Source organism: Cololabis saira, chromosome 20 (genome assembly GCF_033807715.1).
Source record: "Cololabis saira isolate AMF1-May2022 chromosome 20, fColSai1.1, whole genome shotgun sequence".
Classification (NCBI taxonomy): domain Eukaryota; kingdom Metazoa; phylum Chordata; class Actinopteri; order Beloniformes; family Belonidae; genus Cololabis; species Cololabis saira.
In genome coordinates, this window is record NC_084606.1 from 31004104 (window position 1) to 31021020 (window position 16917).

Sequence of the window (16917 nt, forward strand, 5' to 3'; positions counted from 1 at the left end):
AAATGTGGACTCATGCCGCATCTTTCTACCTTTCAGCACAAAGCTCTAGTTTTGTATTTGACGAGCTGCAGCAATGGAAACGGTTAAAAAAAGGATTTCTTTTTTTTTTTATTGTGTAAAAGTAGAAAAAAACATTTGTTAGTGCTGTAGTTTGGCTGTTGGAGACTTCGTCCTGCTCTGAAACTTTACTATTTATGTCACAGTATGTCCTAAACCTCCTATGGTTTTGAGGGACATCCCCAAAACCATATCGGTCACGTTTTCTGCAATTGGACCTGTTGAGGGGTCGTCACTTTTTGCCGTTGTTTTTAACTTCAGCAGGGACTCTCGTGTTGCACGAAACAACGATATGAATTGTTTCCAGAGCGAAGAAACCAAAGCTTCCTATCTAAAGAGCCCTTCATGCAAAATTAATCAGCAAACTTTGTGAGATTGAAAACACACAATCCAAATTCAGTAGAGCCCTCCAGCTCCTCGGTCCCCCACGGTGCTTAATTATAAGTCTGAGCCGATTCTGCATGGAGCACAACCTTCATAGATGTAATCACATATCGACCCTATATTGGAAATGGCAGTGTTTTTCACTCCAAATCTTGGCGTTATTATCCTTGCACCGAAATCACATGACTAGACGACTCAGTGTTTCCCAGCATCCCCATCCCACAAAACCAAACTAACCTTCAACCATTGTTGGAACCGCACGCTGCACACCGTTGTTTTTTGTTTCTGTTTCCCTTTTTTGTTTTAGGCCTTAAAAAAATAGTTTTTCAATTTTTCCAACTGTGATTTGAAAAAACCCCAACCGTAAATGCTACACAGATCCCTAAGTGGAGCACATTCCAGTGCCAAGTAACTACCACACACATAAGGATTTTATTCTTTTAATGCTGATTGCTACTGTTATTTCTGTTTGGAAAACACCATAATTAGTATAAACTGTTTCAAATGAAAGCATATTGGGTTCCTCTCATGTTTTAAATTGTGAATATAGTTTATAATACATGAAAGATATTCTCAACAGTGACAAATATTTGAGGCTAATTGGCATAAACGGCAAAAGAAGTCAGCACTGGTCGTCATTACAACACTGATTAAAGCGTATTCACCAGCTGAGGTCCAGAGATGTCTGGCAACATTAACGGAGGTTCGCTTGAACAGCCAGTTAAGTCATCCAACTTAAAAAAAACAAAACAAGAAACAGTGAAAGCAAAAATATTGTGTATGTCAGAGGCCTAGAGGAAAAATGTCATGAAACAAGATGCTGTTGTGCATGACAAAATGTGGTGTGGGAGCAGCATAAAGGATGAAAACATACTCAGTGGTAGTGCATGACATGCTGTTGACAGCAGAGCTGCGTGTTAACGGTATTATTATCCCGGGCAAGGCCGTAGCCTGCTGCATAAACACCACAGGCTGGTGCAACCGTCTCCTCCATCCTTCAGACTCTGCAGCTTGGCCTTCACGTTGCCTTTTCTTCTTTGTCTCCTTTAAAGCAGCTGTTATTTGTCTGTTTAATTCTATTTAATGAAGGTCTGTGGTTGCATATGCAAAATTATCACTTAAATATTTATGTTTCCTAAAAAGATTAAATCAAGTACCAGTATTTGATGCTATGAACCAAAAAGGCTCTTAGTAACCTCTTAAAGACAGGGTAAGCGATTTTAAAGATGAATAATCAGAACACTCTCCGTTAGCGTCGTCCACCTGCAAGATGCCGGTTGTTTTGTCTGTAGTTTCCAAAGTCCACCACTAGCTTAGTCTATTTGTTTTGCTTAGACATTTTATTTAAGACGCAAGGTTGCCACGGCAGCGAGTCAGTGTATTGACCATGGACTGGACAAACAATTGACGGAGCATTAGGTCAGGTGACCCATCAGTTTCTGAAGAGCGGTTTTGAAGCCTCAGAATTCAGTACTACACTGTAACTCTAGCTTAAGTCTAACTTTTCTTATTATAGCACTGCAATATAACTCTATTTTTTATTTTCTCTTTTTCATCTTTATTTTTCATGTTTTCATTATGTAGAGCACCTTAAATTGCCTCGTCGCTGAAATGTGCTATAGAAAATAAACAGGCCTAGTCTTCTTTTTCCTCCCATGGCGAGCAGCCGTGTTGCACAGGAAGCCGCCGGAAACACGGACACCGCATGTCAATCAGAGTTATCTGCGGCTACCGGCTCCTTCAGCGGATCCCTGCCGATATATGTCCATAGCTGCTGGCAGACGCCTACAGCAGAATACACCATTTAACATGTTTACTCAACAGCCAAATAAAATACAGCGTAGAGCTGACACTAGGTTAGTACAAACTACTGGTTATTGTCAATGTCAATGTCAATTTTATTTATAAAGCACATTTAAAAACGACCGAGGTCGACCAAAGTGCTGTACAGCATACAAGAAAATAAAATAATACCAAAAGAAAAACACAGTACACAGTGTAGAAACAACAAAATCACTAACATACTAAAATGATCAATAAAATAGTAATAAAAATAGATAATAGAGAATAGCCGACAAAGAACAGACACATAAAGTGCACAATCACTTCACACAGATGTGGGGAACTAATTTGTCACACACTAAAAGCCAAAGAAAATAAATAAGTTTTCAAAGAAGACTTAAAAACCACTAGGGTCTGGGCAGATCTAACATTTAGTGGCAAACTATTCCACAGCTTAGGGCCGGCCACCGCAAAAGCTCGGTCACCTCTAGTTTTGAGCCTAGATTTCGGGACGTCTAAAAGTAACTGACTTGACGACCTCAGTGCTCTGGCTGGTGTGTGAGAGTGGAGAAGTTCAGTAAGGTATTGGGGAGCCAAGCCATTCAGTGATTTAAAAACAAGCAGCAGAATCTTAAAATCAATCCTGTAGTGAACAGGAAGCCAGTGTAGAGAGGCGAGAACCGGGGTAATGTGGTCACGCTTTCTAGTTCCAGTCAACAGTCGTGCAGCAGCATTCTGCACCAGCTGCAGGCGTCGCACAGAACGCTGATCTAAGCCCACGTACAAGGAGTTGCAGTAATCTAGCCGTGATGTAATAAAAGCGTGAATGACCCTCTCCAAGTCTTTAGGAGATAGGTAGGGCTTTACTTTGGCCAGGAGCCTTAGCTGAAAAAAAGCACCTTTAACTACAGACCCAATCTGTCTATCGAATTTAAAATCACTATCAAAAATGACACCAAGGCTTTTAAAAAAATAATTCATTTTGGAACCAAGGGGGCCCAGAGCATCAACAGAGTCATTTAAAACAGCCGGATGCCCAAACACAATAACCTCAGTTTTATTTTCATTTAGATTCAAGAAATGTTGTTCCATCCAAACCTTAATGTCTTTAAGGCAAGCTAGTAGAGGCTGCAGAGAGTCCTTACACTTTAACTTTAAAGGAAGGTAGATTTGGACATCATCGGCAAAACAATGAAAAGAAACGTCATGCTTTCGGAGAACAGAGCCCAGAGGGAGCATATATAAAGAAAATAATAATGGACCTAAAATGGAGCCTTGGGGCACCCCACAAGTAAGAGGGGCCACACTGGAGGAGAAATCACCCAAGTGGACAGAAAAAGACCTGTCAGTCAAGTATGTCTGAAGCAGCATGAGAGCCGCACCTTTGATACCCACAGAGTTCTCCAAGCGTGACAATAAGGTCCTATGATCAACAGTATCAAAGGCAGCGGTCAAATCTAAGGTCACCAGGATAGCAGCACAACCAGAATCAACAGTTAAAACCAGATCGTTGAACACTCTTAAAAGAGCAGTTTCAGTGCTATGGCGAGTTTTAAATCCAGACTGAAACTTCTCATAAATATCATTCTTTCCTAAAAATGAGTTTAACTGAATAAAAATTACTTTCTCCAACACTTTAGACAGAAAGGGCAGTTTAGAGATGGGCCTGAAGTTAGAAAGAACGGAGGGGTCCAGATTTGGCTTTTTGATTATTTGCTGCACAATAGCATGTTTAAAAGGAGCTGGAAAACACTCTGAGCATGGCATGAATCAAGAAAAGAATAAAAGAACCAAGTGAAGAAAAAACCTCTTTAAAAAGGCGAGAGGGAATACTGTCCGAGAGGCAGTTAGTGGGCCGTAGCTCACGAACAACATCAGACAGTGAGGACAGTGATATGGGCTCAAACTGATCAAAAACAGCTAAGCATGTAGGAGGAGCAGAAGGGTCAGGAGCTGCTAGGGATGGTACAGTCCGAAGAGAGGAGATTTTGTCAACAAAAAAATTTAAAAAGTCATCACAGAGAGCAGCCGTGGGTACAATGGGGGCAGTATCACGAGGGTTAACAAGAGAATCAAGAGCTTATCGATATTGTTTGAGACAAGGTTGCGAATGTAACCAGTTTTAGCAGCTTTGATAGCTCTCTGATACTCCAATAAACAGTCCTTCAGGATCCCAAAAGAAACATGCAACTTGTCCTTTTTCCATCTTCTCTCAGCACGCCTACACGAGCGTCTGAGAGCACGGACAGAGTCATTCATCCACGGTTCAGAGGGTGGCTTGGAGCGCTTGCTCCTTGAGGGAGCAATGGAGTCTAAGATGTCCGCGCATGTAGAATTAAAAAGAGTTCAGTCAGTCAGTCAGTTTTATTAGAAATACATTTATTACTTTAAATAAATTCTCCTGGTGTGGTACAGAACAAGTCATGGGTGTGAAATCATATAAATATGTTTATTTCTTGGACAGTTGGACATTTTAATAGGAGTCAGTGGAGATTGACTCATTTCTGGGACCGGCCTCCGGTGGCCAGTCGAGGAACTGCAACCAAGTTGTAGTTTTCACTCAGAACTGGCGCTACATCTCAGGAGTTAAAAGGCCGAAGAAAACCCAGGGGGACGCAGGCAGGATAAGAAACAGAAATTAAAGTGTTTGTTTTATAGGGCCTTCGCACTTACAGTGCGAAGGCCCTATTGTATCTGTAGGATTTTTTTTTTTTTTTTTCGTTTTTTTTTTTTTCGACGAAAGGAGGGCCTTTTTTCCCCCTAAACGTGTCCCAAAAGTCACCAAATTTTGCACGCAAGCCAGGCCTGGCGAAAAATGTTATATTTAATGGTTTGCATTAATGGGCGTGGCCTAATGGCTCAACAGCGCCCCCTAGAAAACTTTGTGCCTCAAGCCCCACAATATGGTTTGACGTACATGCACGAAAATCGGTACACACCTGTATCATGTCGCAACTTAAAGAAAAGTCTCTTGGTGCCATGGCCGAAACCGAACAGGAAGTCGCCCATTTGGAATTAATCGTGTAATTTTGGCGCAATTTATGCTATTTCTTCGGCCGTTTCTTCGCCCGAACCGTAACGTACACCCAGATGTGTTATACATCAAAATATGTGTCTTGATCCTGCAACGATGGGCATTAATTTTCTCAGTCAAAAGCGTTACCGTGGCGACGATAGATGCCAAAAAGCGTGCCCCCTCCATCTGATTGGTCGATATTATATAGTTCCTACTTTCTGCCACAACTTTTGAATGGTTTGATATAGAGAGTCGTGGGTGGTGTCATCTGCTAAATGTCCAGGCCTGAAGAATCTACATCCAAGTCATACAAGCTTCCACTGCAGCCTGAACGTGCACAAGGGTGCGAGGGCCCGTTCATTGCTGCTTGCAGCTTTAATTTAAGTTTATGTTTGTATTTTAGTTTTTTTTTAGAAGAAAACTGAAGTTTGGTAAAAGACAAGACGGCATATTTTTTAGATGCAGGTTTTTTATTTGAGAACCTGTCCACGTGTTTTAGGTGGAACCGAGCGGACGGCCGTTTCTCGGACACGATCATTAACCAGAACCCCCGCCGTTCAGGGTGCTGGCGCGGGTCGACCGTCTAATGAACGTTCATCAGTGATCCCTGGATGTGGGTGACTCCTGATGAATCGCACAAGTTGTTTATGTGGTTTTTATTCCGGTAATTGGTAAACGCTGTTCAATAAAATGAATAATTATAATGAAATAAATTGATTATATTCTTGTTATATTTATTGTTTCATTGGAAAACAAAAAACTCCAAATGGATGTTTATTTCCTAACTAAAAAAGCATTTCTTAGCCCATTAGAGTGCTGATGCTTACATCCATTCACTTATGTTGCATTTGTTTATATGCCATTTACTTCAGCACATTTGTTGCCATAAAGACAGATTTAATTGATGGAAACTGAGTAGTTCCTGATGAAATTGGTCTAGACGACTTCTTATTTCCTTCGAGATTTTAAATCCGGTGCTGTAAATCCTGTTCTTTTATATTTACTCAGACAATTAAATCCATTTAATGAAAAAGCAATGCTCTTATCACTTTATACAATCCTCTTTGTGGCTTTTTCTCTGCGGAATAAAAGTTTTTTTTCGTTTGTTTGTTTGTTGCTTTTTTGGGGAAGCTTTACGGCTAATGCTGGGCAAAGCTCGAGCCTGAACTGCACTGGTGTTTACAGCACAATGAAATGCACACAGCCTTTTATGAAAGCCATGGGATTGATTTCCTCTGACATTAAATGGGCATCACAGAGTGAGGAATGATTGTTTTATTCTCTTTCTCAGCTGGTCAAAGATGTCAAACTGACATTCACTGTGTGAGTCCCGGCGCTGGCTTGATGCTTCGTAGCTCTCGTCTTGCAACTCATTCAATTGCACCCTGTTGTCCGTATCACTATTGCTGTTTGTTTTAAAGACAAATGGAGGAAAACAGCCGAATGGATGTAATAGATAACTAACCAAAGTTCATTGTGTTGTTTTTTCTGCTCTCTTTATTTTTTCCTGGTGTTTGTTGTTCTCATCTTTTTTTTTCTCGACATTTCAGGTCTTTGTGAATTTTGCGAGACATCAACATGGGGAAGACGACTCTCGGGCCCACGACAACCCAGTGGACATTTCGGATGAGCTGTCTCTAAAGTCGGTGAAGACCTCCCTAGAAGCAAAGAAGGTGTAATGGAAAGATCAATTCAATGCACTCGCGGTGGCCCGGGAATATATCTTGAAATGAATTCTGCATGACTGTAAGTTTTCAGCAGCAGCTATGCATTCCTAGCCTTAACCTATTTCACTGAGATTGTCACACCTACTGTGCCTTGATTGGTGTTCAGAACGTGTCAAACCAAAAAGCCAAGCGAAACACACCAATACCAGAGTAGCAAAGCCGTCTGGGAGAGAAGCTTCATCCTGCCAAAGCTGGCACGTCTCTTGTGCTGAGTTTGCTTCTCCAGGCCTCCGAGGTCGATCCCAGATGCAGCGTAGATGTCGCAGCACTTCTCAAGGGCCGTGTCCAGAGGTACGTGTCTATAAAATAAATAAAGAGCAAGTCAGCACTAGGATCAAGCAAAAACCAAATGGATTTCAACAAATACACATAAACAACAATTACATCTACTTGTAATTGTTATCAAATCATAGCCGTATGAAAATAAATGCTGCTTTATTTCTCTAAGGTTTAACAACAGAGACATCAGTTGAGTTTACTATTTTATTTTATTTTATTTGCATTTATGTTGCTGATCTTTGTATGCCACAGTTTGAGTGCACAGGCCAAATCGCGCCAGATGAGCATTATATTTTGCACAGCACCGAGAATACCTCAGGCTTGGTTTTCAAACTGAACAATATTTTATTTAATGAGGGTTTTTCTTTGCATTTGCTTTTGCTACTAATTATATTGATGATGTACCAATAAACAAATATTTAAGAATCATTTGATCATACATATGTTTTTATTTTGGCAGAATGACTTCTAATTGTATATGAATATGTTCACATTGTACCATTTCTTTTATTGCTTTGCCCTGTGAATTATATCTGTTGTATTGATCAGTCTCTCTCTTGTCTTTCTGTGATACTAGATGTGTTAATATCAACGCTAGAGTCAATCTATAACGCCCTCAGTTGCTTGCAAAGAAAACAGAGCACTCCCTGCCATGCCAAGAATGCAATTAAGGCAAAACATTTTAAAAGGCTTCTTTTTTTTGGCCCTCTAAACAAATATCTCACTACCAAGCCCATATATGATCCCCCGGAGTAACACATGTTATTTGAAATGTACTGTATATGTGAAGGCTATGAGATAAAAGAGAAATGATGTTTCATGTCCAGGCTTGAATATTTTTGCAGCAAAAAAAGAAATCTGTTAATGATGCAAAAACCAAGTATCATTTAATTGGACCTAACTGCTTAAAGTGGAGTCTTACCACATGACGGATGTACTTTACATTAATACCACTGATAGATTTACCATTAACATTAATACATTTTTAGTTTCTAAATCTGATTTTCTTTTTTTGGGGAAAAAAAGTCCTTTTTAGTTCTTTCACATTGGTTCATTCTGCCAGACACTTGGCGAGATGTTTTTTAATGCCTTACTTCAAAGTAACTGCATGTTTTATACAATTTTTGACAGATTAAGTCGTATTTAAATCCCAACAATAGCTCTTGATATAAACCACTTATATCATTGAATGCTACACAGCACTTGACTCGACACTTCTGAACAATGTTCTTCTTTTTATGTGTGGGATTAAATTAGTATATTCATCTGAAATGTAAAAATATGCCATGAAAAGCTGCACAAACTACATTCAAGACTGCGTAGGGCCTTTAGGGGATACTGAAGAAACAGTGTCTCGCATCACTTTTATGTACAGAATCAGAAATATTACCTGCTTATATGAAGAGTTATTTATTAACACACTTATGGTTTGGTTTGGTTTATTGTCTGTACTGTACAACAGCGTCTGGTGCTGCTTGGTACTATGTCTTTTTAAAATTCTTAATAAATGTTTAATATTCTTGTCGCATACTTCCTGCTTTTCTTTGAACCTACCATTACTCCCTCTTGCAAAGAATAATGAATCCTATTTGTTATCAAAACTTCCTTGCCCAGAGAAGTGATTAAAAATGTGCAGAAACTGTTATTTAACTCTGAATTGATGTTTATTCGACGCTACTTCCAGTGAGTCATCGATGTTCCAGTTCGAAAGCCTCTTCGGTTCCACTTCCTACATGTTTGTCTAGCTGACTTTTTTTTCAGCGATATTTTCATCTTCCATCTCCTTTCATTGCGACTGCCAGTTCATGTCTCTCCTACGTCGTCCTCTTCGTGTCTGCAGGAGCCTCAGTAAGTCATTTTATTTCACATTTAGTGGAGTGGCTCCATCTGAAAGCCAAAGAGACATTTTGTCTGCCGCAGTCCTGAGAAGAATTAATTTCCCTGTCAAGCTATCACACGGACACTTTCAGTGTGTGGGCATTTTCGGTTGATATATAAGGTTTTGGGGCCAGTTCAAAGCCGGTATCCCTTAAGTTATTTTCTCAAATGTATTTAAATATCCTAAATAACTCAAGTTTTAGAGCACCGTCTCCCTGTAATTACTTAAGATCTCTCCTCTTAAAACATCTCCAGCCAAAGCTCAGACCAGTTTATTCAACTGTCCTCTCTATTTTCACTAGAAATTAAAAGAAAAATGTATTTCAATAGTTTAACACTTTGTGAGTAAACAGTCAGATGAATTATGATTTTCTTTTCATGTTTGCCGTGGAATCAAATGACATAACTACTGTATATTATATGTCAATTTGAGACTAGATGTACTTTTTTCACACATTTCCTACTTCACTCTTATTTCTGACATACAGTAATGAATGAGAAGCCAGGCAAACTCTTTAAATTGAGCTTCTGCAGTTAATCTTTGGACCTCTGCCACATATCACACCTCTTTGCTTTCTTTCCTCATTAGAATGCTAAGTTCTGGGGCGCCGCGCCAGACACCATCACCCAAGTGGGAACCTGGCAGAGGCGATAAAATTTAAGTCTAAAGGTAAGATTGCTTGTCACTTCTTGCCATTATTCCTTAGCACCTTTTGTCCCAGAGTAATATGCAGCTGCGTATATGAGCGGAGGCTAAATTACAGATCAGGAGAATTGGTTGTCCATGATGCAGGTTAACAAGCTCCTGGTGCCGTTAAGCTGCCACACAGAGTTTGTCTGTATCCTGTTGGAATTATATGAATACAAGTTGAATATATAGCTCATACCGATTCCCTTCCATGCTTCAAAAGAACCAATATGTAGAACATCTGATGCTACAGTTGCAATGCAACAAAAGAGTATGTCATTTAAAGGAAAATTACACTTTTCTATGTTTAGGTGGGGTGTCATTTGACCAACAAGGGTTGAAATTATCAACAGGACTAATGGGCGGGTCCACAGTAAAAGGGCTTGTGTTTGATACTGAGAGGTCCAGATTATGTTACTCAAACAAAAACATTGAGCCATTGAGCACACTCATATTACATGTACTTTAGGTACATCTTATGGATTAAAGACAGGATAAGTGATTTTCGGATGTCATTACATCTGTTGGCATCTGTTGAAACGAAACATCAATGAAACATGGAGACTTGTTCTCCCCTCAAGAGAACATGCCTCGTCGTGAAGCCTCCCAAGCCCCCCCCCCCCCCCCCCCGACTTCATGTGCACCTTTCTCATGTTGGCGATAGAGCATCAGCACTAGGGCTGCAACGATTCGTCGACGTTGTCGACAAAAATCGATAATCAAAATTGTCGACAATGAATTCCATTGTCGACAATAGTGTTTTTCCAATGGAGTGAGGCGTCTCACTTCAATACAATCTCTGCCGAGAGTCGCGCATGCGCGATAGCGTCTCTGCCGAGCGGTAGCGGGTAAACAGAAATGACGGCGTCCCGTCCTGTAGCAGCTGCGCGTAACAAAACTTCTAAAGTTTTGGAGCCTTTTAGCCCCGATACGGTAAATAAAAAGATGACTTGCGAGGTTTGCAAAGCCGACCTTGCTTATCACGGGAGCACGTTGGTAATGCAAGCATTTGAAAAGAAAGCACGTCGGGTCTGGGTGACAGGTTTCAATAAATGATACACCAGTTCAACCCAGAGAACGTCCTGCCATCCAGAACCGATTTCACCCACTTGATAGAGAAAAAATATGAGACGTTTTATTTTATTTTTTATATAACACATTTGGCTGTTCTTAAAAAATGAAAAATAATGGACAGAAGTTTATTTATTCATGGATTTATGTCTGACTGATCACTGCCTGTCCTTGGTTTTAAATAGGACATTTTATTATTTTTTGTATGAACAGTGGCAAAGTTGAATAAAATATCTACATGACTGTCTTAGAAAATTAGAATATAAGTTCTTTATTTTCTGTAATGCAATTAAAACAACAAAAATGTCATACATTATGGATTCATTACAAATCAACTGAAATATTGCAAGCCTTTTATTATTTTAATATTGCTGATTATGGCTTACAGCTTAAGATTCCCAGAATATTCAAATTTTTTTAGATAGGATATATTTCTTAAGCTGTAAGCCATGATCAGCAATATTAAAATAATAAAAGGCTTGCAATATTTCAGTTGATTTGTAATGAATCCAGAATGTATGACATTTTTGCATTACAGAAAATAAAGGACTTTATCACAATATTCTAATTTTCTGAGACAGTCCTGTATTTTTCATTGAAGTACCAATCTTTCTCGTGTTTATTATAATTTGCCACATAATTAAAGCGACATTCTAAATTTAAGAAAAAATTACTAATTATCCGATTAGTCGACTAATCGTTTCAATAGTCGGTGACTAGTCGACTATTAAAATAGTCGTTAGTTGCAGCCCTAATCAGCACGAAACCGCCCCCTACTAGTGCCGGGCTGAACCACAGCTTGTTACTACGGCGACCAGACTGATGAAATTTGCTCATGAGATGAACAATTAAAGCACGGTGATAAAATTGCGTGGAATTACTTACCCAACTGTGAGGATGATGTAGGAACATGTAATATCAAAGGTGCAAAATCAATACCCTGTTTAAACTTTCCACTTTTTAACGTGTATCCAGATAAATCTGATCACATGTAGCCAACAATTTGTAGTTACACCTGGTATCAAAATGTGTCTCGACTTTTTTTTCCAACCTTAATTCAGCAATATGTATTTACAACAAAAACAGGTCGTACAGCCATAAAGAAACAGTGAAAGATTAGACACAAACATGAAGGCTAATAATCAAGTGAGCCATTGCCTAAGCTAGTGATAGTAGTTCAATTAGCGGCCCCTGAATCCATCCCGGGACGTTTCCGTGTTCAGGCTGCAGAGAGAATGTGGACGGGTCCGTCTGGGGATGCGTTCAGACCTCGCATTAGCATAGGCCACCTGTGATCGGATTTCCTCAGATGCATTTCAACGCAGTGTCTGCACTCGGTCTTGGATAAGAAGACAAGATGCAGACACTGGAGGCAGAGACAGATGGAGTCTTTTTCTGAAGCACAACAAAAACAAGTGCTGGTGTGCAGAAGCGCCGCAGCCTGGCTGTGTAACAGTTGTGCTCCATCTTCAGTGCGACCCCAGGCCCCACTGAGACCATTTCAGAAGAGGCGAGCTTCCAACTGAGTCCTCTTCTGTTGGATTCATGAGATTACAAGCTTACCAGACGCTTTCAAGATCACATGAGAATCATGTGGTAATCTGCTCGTTTAAAGGCAGCTTTCTTTCCATGTCTTGTCTTTCTGCTACTATCTTTATAAAAAGGATGAGTGGTATCAAATAACATAGTTACCTTCTAAAATGAACCTCTCATCATCCGTGGTTGGAAATCTCTCCTGAGACAGATGTGAGGAAGTTCAACAGACTGAGCTGAGCGCTGTAGCTGTGTATGGAGGTTTTCAGTCGGCCCACAATCAAGTCCTGGCCACTAACCCTTTGCTGCGTGTACTGTATTGTCCACACTATAAAGCGCACTTACAATCCTTAATTTCTCTCAAAAATCAGTAGTGCGCCCTATAAATAGGTGTGACTTTTGTAAATATGTATGTATTTTGTTGTGCTTACTGACCTCAAACTAATGTTATGTGGTACACTGCGGCAAAAATCTGTCAAAACGTTTTCGTACAACTTTGGTAGCGACGAAGCCGCTCCGCTTGAAAGTCAGTCCCATTTAACACCTTAAAGGTCCTTGGTTGGATACGGGTTGCAACGTCAGACAGCGTTAGATAACTTATTATGTAGTTCTGGCAAGAAACCATCATCCAACATCTAGTCCAGGGGTCGGCAACCCGCGGCTCCAGAGCCGCATGCGGCTCTTTGGCACCGCCCTAGTGGCTCCTAGAGCTTTTTCAAAAATGTTTGACCTTTTTTTTCCCTTTTTTTCCTTTCTTTTTTTTCTCTTTTCTCTTTTTTTCTCCTTTTTTCTCTTTTCCTTTCCTTTTTAATCTCGACATTTCAACTTTTTTCTCGCATTTCGGCTTTTTTCTTGCATTTCGACTTTTTTCTCAAGATTGTACTTCAACATTAATCTCGACATTTCCACTTTTTTCTCGAAATTTCCACTTTTTCCTCGACATTTCCACTTTTTTCTCAACATTTGGACTTTTTTCTCGACATTTCGACTTTTTTCTCGACATTTCCACTTTTTTCTCGACGTGCATAATGAAAAAAAAAATCTTCCCCCAGTTATAACTAATATAGATACATGCAGCATGTGTTTGCTTTCATTCTAAGACTTTTCATTTTTTGCGGCTCCAGACATATTAGTTTTTTGTGTTTTTGGTCCAACACGGCTCTTTCAACATGTTGGGTTGCCGACCCCTGATCTAGTCAATGTTACAGTACCTTACTATAACTAGACGTCAAGCCAACGTTAGGTTTTTAGAGTAAACCCAATTTTCAGATCTATATCAGAATCAAATTATAATGAAATGTTGGAATACAACGTTGCAACGATGAACCAATCAGAGAACAGGACGTAGTACTACACTTACCTCCGCCACTTTTTATTTGTGGATTCGTGGAAGACGAATTATTTAAAATGTGTTAAAGCTGAACGATATTCTGAGTTATTGTGAACGAGTTGAATAAAGTTTGACTTACCATACTATTTTATTTCGCTTCATATATGTTTTATCATGTGCCTTAAAACCCAGTGTGCCTTATGTATGAAAACAGACCCGTTCATTGATATTGCACCTTATAATGCGGTGCGGCTAATGGTCCGCCAATTACAGTATGTCCATCCTACTTCCCAGTCTGTATATTTCTAATACAGGCCATTACTGTGACAAAATATCTACAAAATAGTCCACTCGTGGTGTTTTAAAATCGACCAGATTTCCTCTTGCCAGTTTTACCTGGTGTGTATAAATGAACGGGATTCAGCTGTTGCTGAATAACAAAATAGATTTGGTGCGTATCTCAGCAGAGGACGCTTTTTAAATGCACTACCGCACTTTGGACAGGACCACAAACATAACCCGGTCACGGTGCTCCCACACCGACCCAGACTGAAGAGGAAAAACTACTCAGGTCCTCTCAGTTGAAACCTGTTGTTGTCTGTTTTGTGCAAGCTTGAGATCAATTCCAGCTGAATCACTGTCACTAATACCGCTGTAGCTTTGATGAAGCATTACCATTCTCGTGATGGAGTTCTGCTTTCACAAAACCTGCACTCAACTGGACAGGTCAAGCTGCAAACCTCCAGACTTGAACCACTTTAACTGGTTTTGTTCTTCCCTACAATCAAACTCTGGGTAGGAAGTGTGTCCAAAGTCTGGGCCCTGGAAACAGCAAGATCCTTCCTGAGTCAGTATCAGGTAAAGGATTACTGCAGGACAGCTGTGTTTCCCTTCAGAGAAATCTGACTAGCGACGAAAGCTTTTCTTCCTGGTCAGTATCTCCAAGGTTATTTTATTTTGCAGTGACTGAACATCACCAGTTTCTACAGATTAGTCCGAATATTATATAGCAGGCTTTTGTGAGAGTGTTTTTGAGTGCGTGCTTACATAAATAATAAATTGTGGCTTGTGTACGGCTTTGATTTCTGGAAAATGGCTGCACCTCCTGCTTCCTCTGATGGTTAGTAGCCAATGATTCTCTCCTAAACTCTCCCATCATTAAGTATGTTCTTTCTTTCAAAGCAGTTCCTGCACAAAGGAACAATGTTGCTAGATCGACATTTTTTGGGAGAAAAAGTGCATTATTTATCCTGCAGTTTTCCATAGTAGACATTTCTATGGTGTCTTTACACATGGGTCCTGTTTTCTGTCTTTTGGAGTGTAACTCACACAGTTTGTAATATGTAACTTTTATGTAAATGCACACTGCACAGAGGTTTGCATTCATCAAAGCAAAATCATTGTTTCCAGTTGAGCGCATGCTAACTAAAACACATTGGCAGAAACTTGAAGAATCGTGTCTCTGTTTTGTTTTGGTTCAGAGGAGTTTTCAGCAGGTTTTCCATGAATCCATCAGGACCACAGCAGAGACTGAACTGTGCTTAGGAACTGAGGGGGAGAGTCTTGATGCAAGGTTACGAGAGAGCAAAAAGGAGTAGGAGAAATTCCTGCAGAAAACACAAGCTCCCCTTCTTAAATTCTGACACAGCGGCAGCAGCAGACGTGAAGCCTCAGTCGACATCAATACATGTGTTTCAGAGCACTTAGACGTGAGCTCTTAGACCCCTTTTTTCACAACTTCATTGTCAGGACATCCAGAGAAACTTTAGCTTGCTGATGGATTTCCAGCAGAGAGCCACCCCTGTGTCTGAACTCTGGGCAGGTTCTGCCCTGCTGTTGTGAAATCGCATTTCAGCCAGAGACAGCCCACACAATGAAGGAAGTGTACGCCAAAATGTCATAAAGGAACTAAGTGTTTTCTAGTTTTAGCTTCTATCAAGGGCAATTTCATTTTTTCTAGTCCTAAAAGTACGCATTTGTGTTTCAATGAAATGTCACATTTCATTGAACGTACGTAACGTAACAGTAAATTGGTTAACAAAAGCTAAAACGCATTCAGCTATATCTACAGGATACGTATTCATTAATCATTCTGCTTTAGTCCGTGTGAGGCTGTGCTTTGCCGATAAAGGTGATTTATGCTTCTGTGTTGGATCTGTGACGTGTGCACGTCTCAGATAGAGACCCTCCCCTGTAACCCACACCGTTGCCTGACATGCACATCCCCAGGGACGGAGCCAGGCATTGAGTCCACGCACACGGCAACAGATGTCATCGGTCTGCTTGGTTGTATTGTATTTCTTTCTATATATTTCCGGCTATTGCTTTTTTCTGTCATTTTCCAACCGGACAGAAGTGTGCAGTGTCAAAAAAAGATATTGCTGCTCAATATTTATTAACTCCAACTCGTATAAGAGCTGCTCCATTTGCTCTGTTTCTTTGACTGAGCTCTGTAAAGGAAGTAAAGCAAATGAAGCTCTGCACAACCAGCCGCCTAGCGTTTGGTGATGTAATTGCAGAGCGATAAAGACAACAACCTACAAACTAGGAATGGGCGGTATGGACTAAAACATTTATCACGATAATTTCTGGCATTTATCCCGATAACGATAAAAAAAATACCAATACAACTCCACCTTTGTAACTATAAATCTATCACCACATTCAGTCTTTGGAGCCCCCAAATCACTGCTCTAAAAGATACTAAATACTACTAAACTACAACAATTAAATTGAATTAATAAAAAACAATTAAATGAGTTACACCTGTACTGCAAAACTGGAATGACTCAAGTTCCTCGCTCTCAGATCCGCCATGTTTGTTACACAAAAACGTCATCAACGGGAATTAATCTTTCTTCCTTCCTTCCTTCCTTCACGTACGTTGTGCGTCGATTTAACGCAGAACCATAAATCAGCTTTACACAAAAACATCATCAACGGGAATTTATTGTTTTTACCGCGAGATGACAGATTCTTACCGTGGGGACTTTTTTGGACGGTAAATCGTGAACGGTAAAATATCGCCCATTCCTACTACAAACCTACGAGTTATTTACATAGAAGCATAAATCACGCTTGACCTATCATTAATCTGAGATTCTCCACCTCTTTCTGCATTGTTGCACATTTAACACATATGCACCTTTTAGAATATACTGTAAAGTAAACA

At 40.0% G+C, this 16917-nt stretch overlaps 1 protein-coding gene across 1 annotated transcript in view; it reads left to right on the plus strand.

Annotated features, from left to right (window-relative positions):
* LOC133420618 (phospholipid-transporting ATPase ABCA1-like) overlaps window positions 1–8775 on the plus strand; it is a 278328-nt gene extending 269553 nt beyond the window's left edge. Inside the window, exon 50 of the mRNA XM_061710356.1 lies at window positions 6790–8775. Within this exon, the coding sequence (XP_061566340.1) occupies window positions 6790–6918 (129 nt within the window). The 3' untranslated portion in view covers window positions 6919–8775. The remainder of the gene's footprint in view (window positions 1–6789) is intronic.
* The last annotated feature ends 8142 nt before the right edge of the window (window positions 8776–16917 follow it).